Source organism: Herpailurus yagouaroundi, unplaced genomic scaffold, assembly GCF_014898765.1.
Source record: "Herpailurus yagouaroundi ecotype Mexico unplaced genomic scaffold, PumYag 203, whole genome shotgun sequence".
Classification (NCBI taxonomy): Eukaryota; Metazoa; Chordata; class Mammalia; order Carnivora; family Felidae; genus Herpailurus; species Herpailurus yagouaroundi.
The window spans coordinates 20744730-20763966 of NW_024412434.1; the positions used below are offsets into that span (position 1 = coordinate 20744730).

General features: G+C 41.7%; 1 protein-coding gene across 1 annotated transcript in view; it reads left to right on the top strand.

Annotated features, from left to right (window-relative positions):
• Window positions 1–19237, top strand: part of FAM107B (family with sequence similarity 107 member B) — a 234660-nt gene that overhangs the window by 85088 nt on the left and 130335 nt on the right. Inside the window, exon 2 of the mRNA XM_040451369.1 lies at window positions 8131–8191. Within this exon, the coding sequence (XP_040307303.1) occupies window positions 8131–8191 (61 nt within the window). The remainder of the gene's footprint in view (window positions 1–8130; window positions 8192–19237) is intronic.

Here is a 19237-nt window from a genome sequence, read left to right on the forward strand (position 1 = left end):
CCATCTGTACTATCATCTTTCAGGGATCTCTTTAAGGACCACAAAAGGAGATAAAACACCAGATTTTTAAAAGCATTTGTCAGTATATATCTAAACACAACTAACCAGTTGACCAGGGTCCTATTCGTGGAAACAATGAATGGATAAATGAGCTGACACAAAACTGTTCTTACATAGAGCTGGTGCCTTTGCAGGAAGTCACTTCCCTAAAAGGGGAAACCATCCGCCGCCACCACCTCACGTGCCGGGCATCGTTCCATTTACACCCACTAACAAACTCACCACACCACAGCCCTCCGAGGGAAGAGCTATTATCAGCTACACTGTCCCACAAGAAAATGCAGGCACACGTGACGTAAGGAACTTGCTAAAATCCCATGACTCACAAGTGGGAGAGCTGCGATTTGTACCTATTCGTCTGACTCCAATGTGCATGCTTTTCCACTGTATTAATATGATACAAATAAAGCACTAACAAATAAAAATAAAAATAAAATCCAGAGACCCAGGCTTGTCGAAATGGAAAAGGGCTGGATTCTCCGTATTTTTGCCATGTCCTCCACATGATTTGGATACACACCCAAGTTTGAGAACTACAAGTTTACAAGCATGAGATCTAATACCTCTTCTTTTTCTTTTTCTTTTTCTTTTCCCTGTAACTACTTAGTTTTCCTATAAGTAGAGATGAAGAAAAGCAGAAAAGCACTTAGCACTCTAGGGCACCATGTAGGGTAGGCTGTAAATGAACCAAGCCTCTTGTCAAGGTCCCAGAGCCTCCCTGATCTTAGGTAACTTAGTGAATTGCAGTGTTTGCTCCTGAAGAATATCCTCTATGGGCCCAGCCTTTCTTGGGCTCCCCTTCATCTACAATTATCTGAAAGGGCATTCTCTGAGCTGCAAGAAGTTAGGGGTAGCCTAAACTGATATATTTGGCAGAGGAATATAGAAATAATAAACCACAGAATAGGACACAGGACCACCATCCATTATAGCTCCCACTCTGCCTTTTGCCTCTGCTTCTCATTGAGCATTGGGTTCATTCTCTTAGGCTATCTCAGAGAATATGACTGTCACTAGCTCTGAGGCTCCTACCTAAGACTGTAAGACATCCATCAACCAAGCAGAGAAGTCCCAGTAAAGTCAGGATGACTAGCCTAAATTAAGTTACATCCTCTTACCTAGATTAATCCTTGAGGCCAGGAGATGGCAGCTCTTACCAGATGGGGTGGGTGGATGCTGGATGAGCAGACAGTCACCACTCTATCTCATGTTAGTAGTGACCAGTATGATATTCTTACACTTGTCATCTCATTAACCTTCACAGCAGTCCTGCAAGGACATCAAGTGATTACTTGTACATTTTGATGAGGAAACTGAGGCTCACAGAGTTCCTACAAGGCACAGCCAGGATTTGAACCCTGGTCTCCCTAACTCCAAGGCCCACATCCTTCCACCACGCTGTGAGATGACAATGGGCTTTGCTTCTGTCTCCACCCACTTGCTCTATTGTTCTTGGCACATTTCAGAATAGTTGTATCTGCTGCATTAATTCTTTAAAATGACAACTGTGTAGCATGTTTTAAAATTGACTGGATGCTTCTGCCACCTCACCTGTGCACTGGGGTCCAGAGTCACTTCTCTGAAGGCTCAAAGACTTGTTCATAGCTTTGGAATTGTGTTTGCCCACCCAGAAAGAGGAAGCTGAGGACATGGGTGAACCAACTTGTTTATATTACCCTCCCCTTAGTCCTAAGTGCTAACCAAGCTCTTTCTCTCATGTTCCAATATTGAAATTCTTTCTACTCCTTATCCTACATGATTTACACACAACACCACATGAAGAGGAAGGGAGAGAAAGTTATTTGTTAGAGTTAGGATTTTTCATTCCCTAAGAAAACTAAGATCAATGTCATATGTCTCTCCTGTGGTTATGAGTTCCTGGAGGCCCAAGATTATATTCTATTCACTGTGGCATTCCCCACGTTTTTTAGCATAGTTCCATGAACATGGAGGTTCCTCAGTAAATATATATTGACACAAATGGAATTTTTCTAGGTTCTAAATATAGTCAGGAAAGAGCTTTTGGTGGATGACCTGTAATCCTTTCCTTAGTGGTCCAGTGGACCAAAAAAATGGACATACAACCCAACAAAGTGTTTACACTGGAAGAAAAGGAAAGGTGCATAATATATATTCCCTCTGCAGCAGGCGTTGGAATAGATGCTGTACAGGTTTATTTTATCCTCACAAAAACCCATGGATATATATATTATCTCCATCTTCAGATGAGGAAATTTAGAGAGAACAAGTCATTTGGTGTACATTATGGAGAGGTGGTTATGAGCATAGATTCTAGACCAACGGGGTTTTTCTGCAGGCTCACTTATTAGCTGTGTGACTTGGGGAAAGTTCCTTAATTTCTCTGATCTTTCTTGTTAAGTTTCCTCATCTGTAAAATGAGGACAATAATATTTGCTAAACAGATTGTAAAGCTCTTACAGGCAGTGCCTAACAGAGAGTTCAAAATATTAGCTTAAAAACACTCATCCATAATTAGGACTCTCTTTTACAAATATACGATATTTTTAAAGCTTTTTCAGTGCATCGGAAACAGCTAGAGGTCATTTAAATAGCAGATACCAGGGTCACACTCCAATTAGTGTGACCAATTCATCTCAGTTTCCCTAAGACTTCCTTGGTTTTAGCACCAGAAGTCCTGCATCCTGGAAAACTCCTCAGTTCCAAGCAAATCAGGATGGTTGGTCACCCCAAACCTCATTCTTAGCAAATCAGAAACTGAGCTGGGGCCCAGGCATCCATAGCTTGAACAAGGGCGAGACACTGATTGATGTTAAGGAGGGATTTTAGTATAGTGGTTTATGTCATCGGACTTGGAGCCAGGTAGACCTGGTCTGAATTCCCTCTTGGCACTTCCAGGAAATGTTACTTTGGGTGTGTTGGTGGGTTCCTGGAAAGCTGACTCTGAAACGGAGAGTAGCATATACAAAGTTCATTAGGGAGTGCTTTGGGGATCAACCCTTGTGGAAAGAAAGAGAAGGATGAAGGATTAGGCAGAGAGAAATGATGGGATACAATGAAGTTTCTCAATGAAGGCCTCCACTAACAGGCAGCTCTGGAGCTAGGAGGGTCCTTCAGAGCTGTCTTGAGATCAAGTGAGGGGGCTGGGCCTCTCTGTCTTCAAGTCAACAAGTCCACGTGCCACCAGCCCTGGCAACTCTCTTCCAGGATGCTGATAGCTGAGTGCTGTCTATTAACCACATTTCTTGTAGCTCTGAGAATAAATCTTTCAGTCCTGAGGGAGCCTCCAGGTGTCACATCATAGTATCCACTACAGGGTGAATGAGCCACTCTGAGCCTCTGTTTCTCCATCGATAAAACAGGACTGATGATAATAAGGCCACCTACCTCAGAGAGTTGTTGAGGACTAATGAACTACTACACAGTGGGGTAGAGTTTGGGATGGAGATGGGAGCTGCTTCAGGAAGGCCTTCTTATAGAAACTATGACCTGATCTTTGTTATTAGGCGGGACAATGTTCAAAGTTTCATTGTGGGTTGTGTTACTGGGTTGGATATTAAACAAAAGTGTAAAGTAGGGGAACAATTGAATCCATTCAACAATTGTTTGACAAGCACCTGTTGACAATGAGGGTAGAGCCTGAATGAAGCTTGAAGAGGAAACATAGTTTTTGCCCTGGAAGATCCTACAAAATAGTGGGATAGATAAGGCTTAGATATGGGATTCCATGGAAGATTAAAAATGTATTTACTAGTAGCAATGCAGTACCAAAATAAAACAAGTGAAATGAGAGATACTCTTGGCACTGGAATATGGTGAGTGTTGGATATCCATTTCTAAAATTACCTCCAATGGGAGACTTCATATCCATCAAAATGTGGACTTAGATGCTGCTAGAGAGGATGTAACAGAACTGTCACATTTTAACACATTAATTTACTGTAATATTTTGTATGGGGGGGGAGTTTTACATCAAGAGCCTCAAAAACATTCATGATCTCTGATCCAAAATCCTACCTTTGAAACTTTAATCCAAAATAATTTGAAATAACAAAAACCCTTACACTGAAAGACGTTCTTTGTAGTACAGTCCATAAGAGAGAAGACTTGAAGACTCCTCAAACGTTTGGTGACAGGGAAGCAGTTATTTAAAATTAGAATTCAACTTTCTTGGGAAGGGATGGTTATATTTGGAATCCATTTTCCAGATGGAGGAAGTTGACGCCAAGAGTCAGTCATGTACTTGTTCCAACAGGTGGAGACGAATGGGACTAAATCTCCTTAATTCTTGGTCAAGAATGCTATTTTTCTCTTGAACTACCATCTTGTTTCTAAACTTGCTCTCCTAGAGTGAAATGCCAGCTGTCAGTGTTGCACTATGAGGCCAGCTTAAAATGACTCAAAGTATGTCACTGAGCTTATACAGTTAATGATTGATCGATTGGTTGATTGACTGATTTTCTATTGCTCAAACAGGTGAATCTTAGGGGAAAAAAACTTATTTGTACTAAAACATACCTTGAACTCACTCATTGTAAACATACTCAGGTTGTGGTTTAGTGTGATGTATTGCAAATATTTTAAATTTTCTGTATATTGTAATGTTTTGACATATCTCAAAAACCTTTCTGCTAGCCATTTCTTAGAGACAACAAAGGGTCCAGCCTGGACTGTGCCTGCACGAGGCAAACTAACCAATCCAGAGTTGGACCTTCTCTGTCTGGCCTGTGTACCCCAGGAGGCAATATCCCTCTGCCTTAATTATCTCAGCGCCAGGTACCAGGCAACTAGTGACCATCCCTATGGCTCAAAGCCCACTGAAATTATTTAAAGCAGCCAATCCTAAGCTATTTACTGCACCCTGCCTTGCCTTTCCCTTGTGGAAACCCCAATAAAGTCCGTGTCCTAAAGACTCCCCTAGCTCCTGTCTTTTGCTCCCAACCACTCTGGTGTCTTTCCCATGTGGCCCTCCGAGGTGGGCTGAGCCTCTTTTCTAGGACCTGTGAGGGTGATAGACTTATTTTTTCCTGCTTTTCCTCTCCTCTGACTCCTCTTGTGGTCGAGCCTGACTGACCATCTCATAAAGAATACAAAACTCATGACCTCTCAGTAGAACATCTTGGAATTAGACCTCAGAAGAAATAGATGAAAAGCTCAGTTGTTTGCCAAATTGTATTAGCACTTCCTCTGAGCACTTTGTCAGTGCATCAACCCTGTCATATTCCATTTAAAAATATGTTAAAATACAAGATAGTGTGTGAGTCACAGAAGCTATTGACCAACGCAGCCACTCTGGCTGCCCAGAGCTGAGGTGCATTGGCTGGTTCTGTTAGAAGTGACAGAAAACCTTATAGAAATGGGTTTTTATTTTTTAAATCATCGTGGTTAAAAAAAAATGTTTATTTATTATTTATTTATTTATTTATTTATTTATTTATTTATTTTGAGGCGGGGTGGGGGGGAAGGGGAGAAAGAAAGAAGGAGAGAGAGAATCTCAAGCAGACTCCACACTGACAGCACAGAGTCTGTCACAGATCTCCATCCCAGGAAGAGATCATGCCCTGAGCCAAAATGGAGTCTGACCCTTAACTGACTGAGGACCCAGGTGCCCCTAAATGCGTGTGTGTGTGTGTGTGTGTGTGTGTGTGTGTGTGTGTGTTTAGGAAAAAGGAACATAATAGCTGACTTAGGCTGAAAAGTCCAAGGTTAAGCTTTCTTCTGGAATGCTTGGATTTGGGGCTCTAATGATATCACTGGGACTCGGTATCAGTCCATCTCTTGGCTCTGCCTTTCTTTGTGTGGATGTCTGTCTCAGCTGCGTGTGACAGCAGCCGCTCCAAACCTCAAAGTCGCTTCAGGTTTTACTGGGTAAGAATAGGAGTCAAATTCCTATTCCAAAGTCCAGAGGAAATCTATCATTAGCCTTGATTGGGTCACATGACTACTGCGAACCAATCACATGGAAATGCAGTGGACTGATGGGCCTGCCCTGAGTCACATGACCACCCCTGGAGTAAGTAGTATGGAGGGAGGTCCATGGAGCTCTGGGCTGGTTTCATAGGAGCCACAGTTGGTGAAGAGTGGAAGAGGATGACTTTAAAGAGGAAACCGGGTCACACTTACTAGATAGAGTGAGTGAATGCCAGGCAGCAAAATCAACAGATGTCTACTACATTTGGACTGTTGTCATTTTATTCTAGCTCTGCTGGGGAAAAGCCAGTGAGAACAAATTCAGCAAATCACAGATTTGCACTGAAGAGAAGAAACACAAGAATCTAAGAAGCTCAGTCTTTTTTCTCTAAATAGAACATAGTTTACACTATCGAAGACAGATGCTTGTTTATTCTATGCTGAGAGCTCTCCAGCCAAGAGTATTCCAAATATCCTTCCATCTGCAGATCATTCCAGGGCTTTGCAATTTTTACTATTTAATGAGAAAAATTGGGGGAGGGGCACTTTAAAATAAAATAATATGTTCGGAGGAAAGCTGAAGGGCTACATTATTTCACAATTCTGGAATTCAAAGCAATAAAAAGTAAACACTGTTACAGGCTCAAAGGAGAATACTTTCATCTGTGAAACAATTTTATTTGGTTATTTGGGCATTTTGAGAGACTTTCCCTATAGCTGTATTATAAAATAACTCCTGTGTTTTCATTATATACAGTCCTGTTTGGCCTTGTGAAACAAGAAATTAGGTGCTATAGTTAGTTAATGTATAATGGGGCTTTATATCATTTACATGCCCTTTGGTGTAGTATTAATTCACATCCCTTTTAGAAATATAATTTTGGAAGCAATTATCATTAAAATTTCTTACAACTTTTAAATTTGAGATAATTGAACTGAACGCGTGTTTACTCACATCACCCATGCCAATACTGGTTCATGGGTTTCAAAAGTAGAATGAGTTTTTGGAACTGCTCCCTGATGAACATTTGAAGATGATTTTTGATCTCTGGAAAAGCATTTGTTCCCAACACAGGTGAAATCAATTCCCTTGTAAGTTGAGTGTGATGACAGTTTAAAGAAACTATTCTTCATGAGTTGAAAAGAACACTTCTTTATCTTACTAAGCCTGAGAGTATGATGGATTCTCATCTAGATGAAATAGTACTTAGGAGCTGCAAACTCACAACAAATGGAGTACTCCTACCATGGATAATATCAATTTTTGAGTTCCATTGTTCCACTTTGGTTACAGAGTAGCCTCGGTTATCATTTATGGAACTCCACACCCCCATGCTTTGTTGTGGTCCAAAACATCTTCTAGTGGGCTACATTCTTTGGAGGAATAAAATATGTGCAGAAAGTGTGCCAGTCTGGGAAGGATGCTGAGTAGACAACTGCTTGCAGTGTAATTGAAGGGATCTTGCATAGAAATTAAGGTCCCACAGAAATAGCCTATAAGAGGCACTCAAATATTTGTTCAAGGAAAGAAAAAAATAAGTGAGGGAATCAGTGTAAAGTCATCTTGCAGACAGAATTAGAAAAGAATCTTGTAGACATTCTTCTTAATTTACCTCCCTCACTCCTAGCTCGGTCTACTTCAGCAATGCTGCAGGAGTCACAACGTCATTAAAAAATACCATACCGGAACTCAGAGAAGAATGTGTTTACTCAACTTCCCAGAGATAAAAAATAACTGAATGGTGATAGATTTTTCAAAAATAGGTGAAATCAGCTCTTTGAATATTGAAGAGTAAAGCATAATTATCTTTGTTACACCATGCTGGTGGAATATCTGACTTGTGGAGGAACCTACCACAACTTTGCCTAAGTAATCGATGCTCCCAAACATGTTAGTCACTGAGGGCCCCTGGATTGTATTGCTTCAGGGACCACATCCATAGACACTTCCCTGTGCTGGCACCCTAGAGTTTGTAACCCAGCACCCCTGTAGTTATTCTACTCAACATCTGGTGTTGAATTTGTTGCTTGTCCAAAGACTCAGTTCGTTAAGTGTTTGGTCTAATTTTTTTCAGATCTTGAACTCATATTAATTCAGAAGGTTTGCAGAAAGTGGTTATGTAAATTAGTGCATATTTTTAATGTCTCCCTATTTTTCTGGTTTGTGGGGCTGTAACTCAGGAAGAAGAGGACTCCCGGGAAGAACCTAAATGTCTCGAGTCGGAACAGAAGATGGCATCAGGTAGAGTACATTCAGTGCGACACCTCCTTTTCTGGGCTGCTGTTGCTGACAGCAGGGCTTGCAGCATCCAAAAGCTTTGCATGTTGCCAGAGAAAGTCTGTGTGACTTTCCAAATGATTGGAAACATGACTAGAAATGTCACTTGTGATGTATTCCAGGCACGATATCTAGACAATCTGGTCATCATGCCGAAACTAGCTGCTTCTCTTCTTTCTTTTATTGATTCCAGTTCTTGATGAACAAGTACTTGCAATGAAGTAAATGATGATAATGATGAAGAAATTTCAAATTTTGGAATACTAAAATAAGTAGCGTAGCTGTTCACTGAAGTTTTTATGATTACCTTGGGAAATGATACTTAGTTGCATTTGCTGGGTTTCTTTTTATGTTAGTGCATAGTGAAATACGCTGCTTTGCTAAGACTATTTACCCCATAATAGGACTTCCTATGAGATACTATGGAAAGAAACAATGATGAGTAAATTCATAAGTTAGTTTCTGACTGTGATCAGTAAGGATAATGACAAGCAATGCTCATAAAAACAAACATTAGTTGAATGGACCTAACAATAATGAAAGCTAAGTCTCTGCTTCTGTATTCAAATGGATTTTAGCTTGGTGTTTTAGATGTTTAGGGGTTAGAAGAGGGATCCAGATGTGTTTGCTGCTGGCAGAGGCTCGTGTTCTTACATTTTAATGGAAATCAGAGAGCAGGGTTGAGAAAATGGAAATGGTAATGAAAAAAATGCAAAGTGGGGCGAGAGGTGGCACCCTGCTCTGATATAGATGGAGGAAAGAGAATTAACAATTAAGCATCTCCACCATCTCCCTCTATACCCCTCCCAAGTGTCTATCCGCAACAATAACAAACATTGCTTTATATTGGTGCCTCTCCCTAGGACACTCTCCCCTTGCAGATCCTTGCTTCACTGCCTCCTTCTCATCATTCAGGTATCCACTGAAATGTCTACTCCCTGAGGCTACTTTGTCATTCCTTCCTACCACTCCTCATGTCATTGCCCATTTTTATTTGTTTCATAACTCTTATGACAATCTAAAATTATCTTTCTATGGATTGGTTTGGTTACTTATTGTTCCCTAGAGAGTAGAAACCAGGCAAGGTTTAACAGTATCTTATTTAACAGTATCTTAGCACCTTGGACAGTGGCTGGAACCTGGTAGTCATTCAGTAAATTCTTACTTGAGTCCTTTGTGTCCACTATATGCAAGGTATTTTCTTTCTCTGTATAATGGAGATATAGGTAGGGTGGGTTTGATGTGAGCCAACTCTGTAGCTACTTTAGATGTAGACCCTTTGGATTGGGCTATAAAGGAGCATAAGACATGACACATGCCTTCAAGAAAACAAAAGTCTAAGGCATAGATGTGTTTGGAACACAAGAAATAATGTGAAAAGACTGATACAACCAAAGCCCTCTGATTACATTGAGAAAGTAGAATCTAAGAAGGTTCCTTGAGTTGATGATGCTCGTAAGGAGTTTTGGAGTTTGAAAGTAGCGGTGTAGAGTGGGCAGAGTTGGAGCTTGTGTATCATACCCATGAAAATTGTTCTGAATGCTACTTTTGCACACTCACTCTTGATTTTCAGTTCCTCAGCTAGAGAAGGCTGGGATAATGGCCATTGCTGGGTCAATGCAAATTTGGCCAAGAGATTTTGAGTTTCCTGGTTGCTGTTATGAATGGTATCACTTGCTCTCTTGGTATAGTGCCCACTAGATTTTGAAGGCATTTGTTCACATCCAAAGACTTGACTACCTCACATGTTGTGAAGGCACAACTACTCACTAAAGCTTTTCTAAGACATGAGTTGACTCCAACACATCCCACCATGACACCTCTGAGTGAGAAATCAGGGATCCCATTCTCAAACAGTCTGCTAGCATTCTTCAATCTTTAAGTCCTTCGAGTGTGTTACTAGAAATGTATATAGTGGTAAAGATTTTCCTCCAGAAATACATTTGGAGTCAGAGATCCCAATGAACATAATTCTGCAGAAAAAGAGGGACACAGTTTAGTTAGAAATCTATAATCCACATTTCTTTGTGATTGAATTGTATGGCTTTAGAATTTGGATTGTGAATAAATATTCATCTATTTTCTTAAAAAACGCCAAATAATGCCATTCTCTAAGTAGAAATTTTGAGAAGAAAATGCAAAAATTTCTCACTACTTCTAAAAAGTGCTTGGGTTCACCAACTTTGGGACTTACTACAGAGCCCCTTTCATTTATTCAGGATTTACTCCCCAAAGTGTATCTCTACACTGTGGCACTAGTGTACTTTGCCTCTAGTTTTCGTCCATTAGTTCAGATATACTGGGTTTATTAACCATTCTTTGAAATCATATTATGTGTAAGTTGTGTCTGCCAGGTTATTTGAAAAGTATGAACATAAAATACAATAACTAAGAAATGTTTATTGGATGCCTACTATGTGCTAGACATTGTACTAGGAATAATGCCATATTTAGAGTGGTAACTAGGACAGACATGACTCCATGTTTCATGGAGTTTGTGGGAAAATGAGAAATGCAGCCATTAAACAAATAAAAGGAAAATGTAAATTATGGACAAATTGTACCCTTTAAAAAACAAGTAAAATGTAAATTCTAGAGAAAGCAGGGTTCTGTGGAAGTCTTGCCTTTAGAGCTTGTACTTAAATAATGTCTCTAAAACATGGACATAGAGGGCTAAGACAACAGGTCTGATACAGTGCATGCTAAAACACAGACAGGAGTGGGGGGATGAGGTGAGAGAAACTCAATTTGGCGGATCCAGGAAGTTATCCAAGGGATTGCAGCATACGAGTTGGGTCTTGAAGAATAGATATGAAATCCTTTTTGTGAAGAAAGACACATTAGCCAGGATATTTATAAAGTGAAATCCAAATACTATATAATGAATCTAAGCAATACCTTTTTGGCATTCAGCTTCTTTTTGTGGCCGCTGACCTAATCCTCAAGCATCAGTCACTTTATCCTGAGATCTATAATTTATACTTGCAGGGTCTACCCAGGGGCTAGAACAGGTTAATTGGGAGTGTGTTTAAACTTTACCGTCATCATTACCTGTCATTTGCTGTCTAATAATTCAGTGTCTGTGTATATTTGAGGTTTTTTTTTTTAAGTAAGTGACCTGCGTGTAATAGAACCCTAATGCCTACTCAGAATCAGGGAGCACTTCCCCTTGACTTTATGGATATATTAGCTGAGTGGATAGAGTGCCCATTTATAATAAGTCTCTTTTAATGTGATACACCATGAGTGGCTGTCAGCTGGTGCTTCATTTTAGCAAGACCAGTGCTAGGCATGTTCATCATCAGATAGATAAAATTTACCTTTGCCTCAAGACTGCCCTTTCCAGGCCCTGCCCCTCCACAGTGGGGTTCCTTCCTCACTACCTTTGGTCCCCAGTTCTGCTACCATCAAAACAACATGCAGCGTTCCTGGGTGGCTCAGTGGTTTGAGCATCTTGTTTTTGGTCTCCTCTCAGGTCATGATCTCACCGTTCATGAGACTGAGCCCACATCAGGCTCTATGACCTGCTAGCATGGAGCCTGCCTGGGATTCTTTCTCTCCTCCTTCTCTCCCCTCCCTTGCTCATGTGAACTCTCTCTCTCTCAAAATAAATAAATAAGCTTTAAAAGAAAAGAACATGCAACCAGGCATGTATACATTGGTACGTAATTAATTTACCTGATTATGTTGCCTCTTCTACAGCCTATTGGTATTTTATAGTGCAAATGTACCTATGGAATGAAAAAATTTGGTGGCTGTTAAAAGGACTTTAAACATTAGCAAACAGGTAAGAAGAGGAGTGCTTTCTGGTTACAGACACAATGTATGGTTAGTCACTTTCTTGACTTGAGTAAGGCCTTGAATCATTGGGATGCTCAGTGAAGATTCCATCAGACTGTGTGTTCCTTAAAACCAAGTTTTATGTCTGTGCACAAGTGAGGCTAGATCCTTTATGCAAAGGTGCAATTTTGGAGATATCTTGCATCATTCTCCTACAACATTCTGCTTATAACTGCACAGGGAAAAGGAAGAATGAGGTAATGGACCCATGAAAAATGGTGATATGAGTGGAGATATTGTGAAGGAAAGATTTCCATATGTAACAGTTCCTTTGAGGTGGCCATGGTGTTATGTGAAAAACAGAGGAAAACAATGATACTTTACTAATTGTGACAAGAAGGACAACATAATTCCAAGCAGAAGGATCTATATGTCAGCAAGGAGCTGACAATATGACCCTCGAAGATAAGCCAGTTATTGGAAGTATCCAAGGACAGGGGGAGGGTTTACATGTTCTCACCTGATTTGGTGCCTCATTTCTCGGCTGCTACATCACAGTTGGCAGACATTTTGGTCTCTATGGCTCACTTCGCCATCTGCTCCCAGATCTTTCCTTCTGTAGGTTTTCTTTCCCTTTTGCATTGCCATGAGAGGTGTTCCTTTCCCAGAACCTTCTGTGGTTGCTCTGACTTTTGGAGAAGTTTTTTATTTTATTTTATTTTTTATTTTTTAAAATTTACATCCAAATTAGTTAGCATATAGTGAAGCAATGAATGATTTCAGGAGTAGATTCCTTAATACCCCTTACCCATTTAGCCCCCCCCCCCCCCACACACACACACAACCCCTCCAGTAACCCTCAGTTCTCCATATTTATGAGTCTCTTCTGTTTGGTCCCCTTCCCTGTTTTTATATTATTTTTGTTTCCCTTCCCTTATGTTCATCTGTTTTGTCTCTTAAAGTCCTCATATGAGTGACACAGTCATATGATTTTTGTCTTTCTCTGACTGACTAATTTCATTTAGCATAATACCCTCCAGTTCCATCCATGTAGTTGCAAATGGCAAGATTTCATTCTTTCTGATTGCTGAGTAATACTCCATTGTATATATATACTACATCTTCTTTATCCATTCATCTATCGATGGACATTTGGGCTCTTTCTATCCTTTGGCTATTGTTGATAGTGCTGCTATAAACATGGGGGTGCATGTGTCCCTTCGAAACAGCACACCTGTATCCTGTGGATAAATGCCTAGTAGTGCCATTGCTGGGTCATAGGGTAGTGCTATTTTTAGTTTTTTGAGGAACCTCCATGCTGTTTTACAGAATTGCTGCACCAGCTTGCATTCCCATGGAGAAGTTTTGCCATGAGGCTTAATTTAATCTCTTTCTATTCCATGGAAGGGCCCTTGGAACAAGCCAAGCACTGCACGTACACACAACAGCCTATAAAAGGCATCGATATTGAGCAAGGTTAAAAGTGAGCATTACCTTTTCGGTACAGAGACTCAGGTTTACAAGCTGACATAAAGAAACTCCAGATCTTGCCCAAACTAATCTTATCTTTAGCTAAATTATGTAGTACCACTTTTCGGAGATTAGCACATCCTATCTTCATTTATTCATTCATTCCCTTGTGGACGGGGAGACAGATGAATGGGCAGCTATGCTTTCTTGAGAGAGTTTTTTTTTTTTTTAATGAATTGTACCCTTTCTGGTGACTATATTTCAAAAAGAAAGTAAAATGTGTTTTTAAAATGTTGGCTCTGTCTTGCCATTTTTCTTGCCCGTGCGTTGCTTTAAAAGCAGGCCAAATATTTTTGAATGCTAAAGCAACTTCCAAATGTGTTTAAAATTCAAGAACACTTTGCTGAATCCTTATCATCTTTTTGGTTGCACTCAGCTGGACTTTTGGGGGCCCCAAGATCGCAACACTTAGATCATAATGGGAGAATCTTGTAAGTCGAAGCTATTTTATGACAGTCAGAACATTTCATTGGAACACTCCTTTTGCTAAAGGTCACCTGCGGCTGAGTGGGGCCCGGCACGCTTTCAGAGTTGGCTGTCTGTATCATCTGCATTTTGTCAAGTTTTCATTTCCTGTGGTTTGTAGGTTTCTTGTGTGTGAAGTAAACCCCAAACGGTTAAAATTCTTCAACTAAAAATGAATGCAATAAGGAAAAAAAAATGTATGTATTTTTGTAACCTTTATGAGGAAGTGAGACTAGGGTTCCACTGAACAGCTGCTTAAGCGACATGATGTCGCTGTGTGTGTGTGTGTGCGTGTGCGTGTGTGTGTGTGTGTGTGTGTGTGTGTGTGTGTGCATGTGTGTGAGGCTGGCCCCCTGTGGGAAGGCGACACTTTTGGCGGGGAGCCTCGGGAGGTGAGAAAATGACCTATTCTCTGGCAATTCAGACAAATAAAGTGTTTGGTCTTAACTTTCATGTCACAGTAGAACAGTCAAAATGAGCTTTCCACCCAGCCAACTGTATTTCAGTCACATCCCACTTTGTGCAAAAAAAGGTTATTTATTTTCCTTACTGATTTTTCCGAGGCGCGGGCCAAAGAATGAATAGAGGACTGTTCAGGTAAGGAAGTTAGAAAATAGAAGATGCTGTACACTTCCTTTGTCCTGGGTTTACTCTCTTTCCATCCCCTTGACCTTAGAACTGACAGTCTGAGGTCCTAGGAAGCCTTTTAATCACAGAAGATGCTGCTGGGGGCTGTAGATGACCCGATCCCTAAATTTCTATATGGGATGGTTGGATGTCTTGGTCTGCATGGCTTCCGTCCCTACCTCCTGTTAGGGCTCTGCTCTCAGCAAGCCTTTCCCTGACCACCCTGAGCAAAAAACTGTGATCTGTCCTTCAACTCTAACCTCTTTGCCCCATCTTGCTTGTCTGAAAGCCACTTACCACTCTGGCGCACCATGTCCTTTATTTACTCTTTGTGTGTCTTCCCCTTCTAGAATGAGCTCCATGAAGGCAGCAGTGTTTGAGCATTTTACAGGCCACTGTGTACATCATGAATGCCTACAACAGAGCCCTATGTATAGTGGGTGCTCAATAAATGTTTGTTGGACGAAGAGGGAATGCTTGCTCTTTTCTTTTAAACTTTCACTGAAGCAATGAGCTCAGCCAGAATCTGGACGTTGAGTGCATTTTTCTGTTTGTTTTTTCCCCCAGCTCTCAACACAATGTCTGGAATATGAAAGAGCTCAAAATAAATGGTTGTTTGACTAAAGTATGAGTGCATGCATGAATGATCAAGTCTGGCTTATAGTACAACTTTTAATATCAAAACTGTTTTTCAGCTGGGGCTCTAACAAACATGAAGAGAACCATGGGTGAGGGGTGGTGGTCAAAGATGAGGGAGACATGAGGCTTGCCTTCAAGGAGCTAAATGTACTTCCTGTGCCTGAGTTTACCTTCTTTCCATTCCCTTGCCTATAGGACAGTCTGTGGGTTCTGGGAGGCCCTTTATTAGAGAAAATGCTGCTGGGTTGCAGATGACTTCCATTCAAGTCCTGATCCCTACACTCCTGTGTGGGACCTAGATACCATGCTTTTGTTTTAGCCTAAGGAGTCCCACTATTTTGTCTCTACTTCAAATACTAGTTGACTGAATGTTCACTGTCATATAAATTCTTCCCAAGAAGTGATGGTCTATCAGAGGAATAAGCACCTGCAGAAGTGATATAATCCCTAATCCAAAAACGAAAACACCACTGGATGGGGAGGCCATGTTTGGGCTCTAACAGATATTCATAAGGAGGAAGATGTTTCTAGAATTTATTCACAGGTCCTGCATTATCAGTGTAAGTAGGAGAAAGACATGGGGTGGGGGGAGAGTGCAGCTAGATTTTCTTTGCTGTTAAATCAATTGGCCTTGCCCTCAAATCCAAGAAGATGCTTCTCTGGTGGGCGGTGGTGGGGAGGGAGTGGGGATGATTCTTGTCTTTGGCAACACAAGGCAGCAATGGTTTTCCTTCACGCAGGAAAGGACACTTGCTGGCCTGCCTGTTAGAGATGTACCACTCTGCTCCTAGCTCAATATTATTTTGCATTGAGAACGTGTCAGACTTCAGAAATCCGGTTTCTGAGTTCTCAGCACTGTCCTAGGCAACAGCCAGTAAGCGATACTACCACCCACAGCTCTGAAACCACAGCGTCCATCCTCCTCAGGGTCACCCAAGAGCAGTTTCTGGTTTTTCTCCCCTCTCCATGGGCAGAGAGCTAATCATTTCCAGATTTCTTTTATTCAGGAAATTAAATAGACCATTTATTGTTCATAAATGAGAAAACACAAACATAAATAAAAGTGAGAGTTTGATTTAGGTCTCTGTGCTCAAGGCACCCTTGATGTATGGTTGACTGACCAGGCACCTGTTTCTTGAAGAGGAGCTGAAATGCACCTGCAGAGGCAATGCCTGGTTTTGGTGTTGTGCCCACGCACCCCAGAAGACACCTTGGTAGCTTTATCAAGTACTAGTCCCCTCAGCACTTCTGGAGACACGAGGCTTTCCAGAAGTTTATCCAGGTCATAAAATGAATCAGTTACTAGGAATGAATTTTCAATGTGGCAATACTTGGAGCAGAATTGCCTAATTTGTGTGCGTGTGCGTGCGTGCGTGTGTGTGTGTCACAAGATGTTTCTATGCTATTTTACTTTCCTCTATTATTTCATTGTTTAAAATTTGTTATTGGGTGTTTGTAGACAGGATTGCGAAGGCAACACTAATACACAAAAGCAGCAATGATGAAGTAGCACTTACAGGAAATACACGAGACCACAAAATGGTGATCTTCCAGTGTTTCCATCCTGCAGGAACCTCTCTCCCCACTTCTACCGCTCATGTCCTGTTCCCAGACTAGAAAGCTGGGGCTTGTGTCACATGCTGCGTGTTTGGATGCCCAGCCCACTCTGTCCTTGGGGTGTCCCCTTCCTCCTGTTCTCAGGTTGCAGACAGTGGAAATCATCACGTAGAGTTTCCAGCTGGTCATTGTCACAAAGGCTCTTAGGTAGGAGAGAAAAGGTGAAGTTTTTAAATCTCAAAGATTGTTGTTGGTGGTGGTGTTCTTGTTGGTATTTACCCACGTTTCCCTGCAAACGTTTATTTATTTTTTTAATTTTTTTTATTTTTTCCAATATATGAAATTTATTGTCAAATTGGTTTCCATACAACACCCAGTGCTCATCCCAAAAGGTGCCCTCCTCAATACCCATCACCCACCCTCCCTTCCCTCCCACCCCCCATCAACTCTCAGTTTGTTCTCAGTTTTTAAGAGTCTCTTAATGCTTTGGCTCTCTCCCACTCTAACCTCTTTTTTTTTTTTTTCCTTCCCCTCCCCCATGGGTTTCTGTTAAGTTTTTCAGGATCCACATAAGAATGAAAACATATGGTATCTGTCTTTCTCTGTATGGCTTATTTCACTTAGCATCACACTCTCCAGTTCCATCCACGTTGCTACAAAGGGCCATATTTCATTCTTTCTCATTGCCACGTAGTACTCCATTGTGTATATAAACCACAATTTCTTTATCCATTCATCACTTGATGGACACTTAGGCTCTTTCCATAATTTGGCTATTGTTGAGAGTGCTGCTATAAACATTGGGGTACAAGTGCCCCTATGCATCAGTACTCCTGTATCCCTTGGGTAAATTCCTAGCAGTGCTATTGCTGGGTCATAGGGTAGGTGTATTTTTAATTTTCTGAGGAACCTCCACACTGTTTTCCAGAGTGGCTGCACCAATTTGCATTCCCACCAACAGTGCAAGAGGGTTCCCGTTTCTCCACGTCCTCTCCAGCATCTGTAGTCTCCTGATTTGTTCATTTTGGCCACTCTGACCGGCGTGAGGTGATATCTGAGTGTGGTTTTGATTTGTATTTCCCTGGTAAGGAGTGACGTTGAGCATCTTTTCATGTGCCTGTTGGCCATCCGGATGTCTTCTTTAGAGAAGTGTCTATTCATGTTTTCTGCCCATTTCTTCACTGGGTTATTTGTTTTTCGGGTGTGGAGTTTGGTGAGCTCTTTATAGATTTTGGATACTAGCCCTTTGTCCGATATGTCATTTGCAAATATCTTTTCCCATTCCGTTGGTTGCCTTTTAGTTTTGTTGGTTGTTTCCTTTGCTGTGCAGAAGCTTTTTATCTTCATAAGGTCCCAGTAATTCATTTTTGCTTTTAATTCCCTTGCCTTTGGGGATGTGTCGAGTAAGAGATTGCTACAGCTGAGGTCAGAGAGGTCTTTTCCTGCTTTCTCCTCTAGGGTCTTGATAGTTTCCTGTCTCACATTCAGGTCCTTTATCCATTTTAAGTTTATTTTTGTGAATGGTGTGAGAAAGTGGTCTAGTTTCAACCTTCTGCATGTTGCTGTCCAGTTCTCCCAGCACCATTTGTTAAAGAGACTGTCTTTTTTCCATTGGATGTTCTTTCCTGCTTTGTCAAAGATGAGTTGGCCATACGTTTGTGGGTCTAGTTCTGGGGTTTCTATTCTATTCCATTGGTCTATGTGTCTGTTTTTGTGCCATCCCTGCAAACGTTTAAATGAAGTGGCTCTTTGGTCCTAGGGGGTCCCCTAAGGTGAGCGTCTTTATTTCCCTCACTCACTCAGCCGGGTTCAGTTTGGCTTCATGGCAGTCAGACCCCACCACCCACTTAAGGATTCCTGGTGGGTCAGCCACTGCTCCAGAATTTATATATGGGAGGAGCACAGATCAAGCCATATGGTTGAAAAGATTTGTTCTAAAATCATTTTTGTATGGCACTTCATTGAGAAAATGCCATCATCCAGATTCCGAGGGGGGATGGTGGCAGTGCAGGATTGCTGAAGCTGGGGGGTGTGGCCACCGTGCCCCCACCTCCACTTCTGCGGACATGCCCCACTTCCAGGCCTGCAGGTGTCTGCCTCAGGGGTTCTGTTCCAGAACCTGCTCTGACCCCCCTCAGTAGCCCTCAAGCAAGCGCTTCTGCGACCTAGTGAAGCAATACCTCTGCTCCCTGGCCCCTTGGGGAGGCCAGCTGTGGGGCACACGCCCTGCCCTGGCGCCCCAGAGTTGCCGCCGAGCACCAAGCCCCCTGTCACCCACAGAAGTAGCTGGTGGCCCTTCCTCCTGGCTTCTCCTCCCACTGCCTCCCCCCTGCTGTTGCCCTCACCTCCCACATACACGGCCTCTGGGGGCATCCATAACGAGACAGGGGCCCCTGGCACCGGCACCACGTT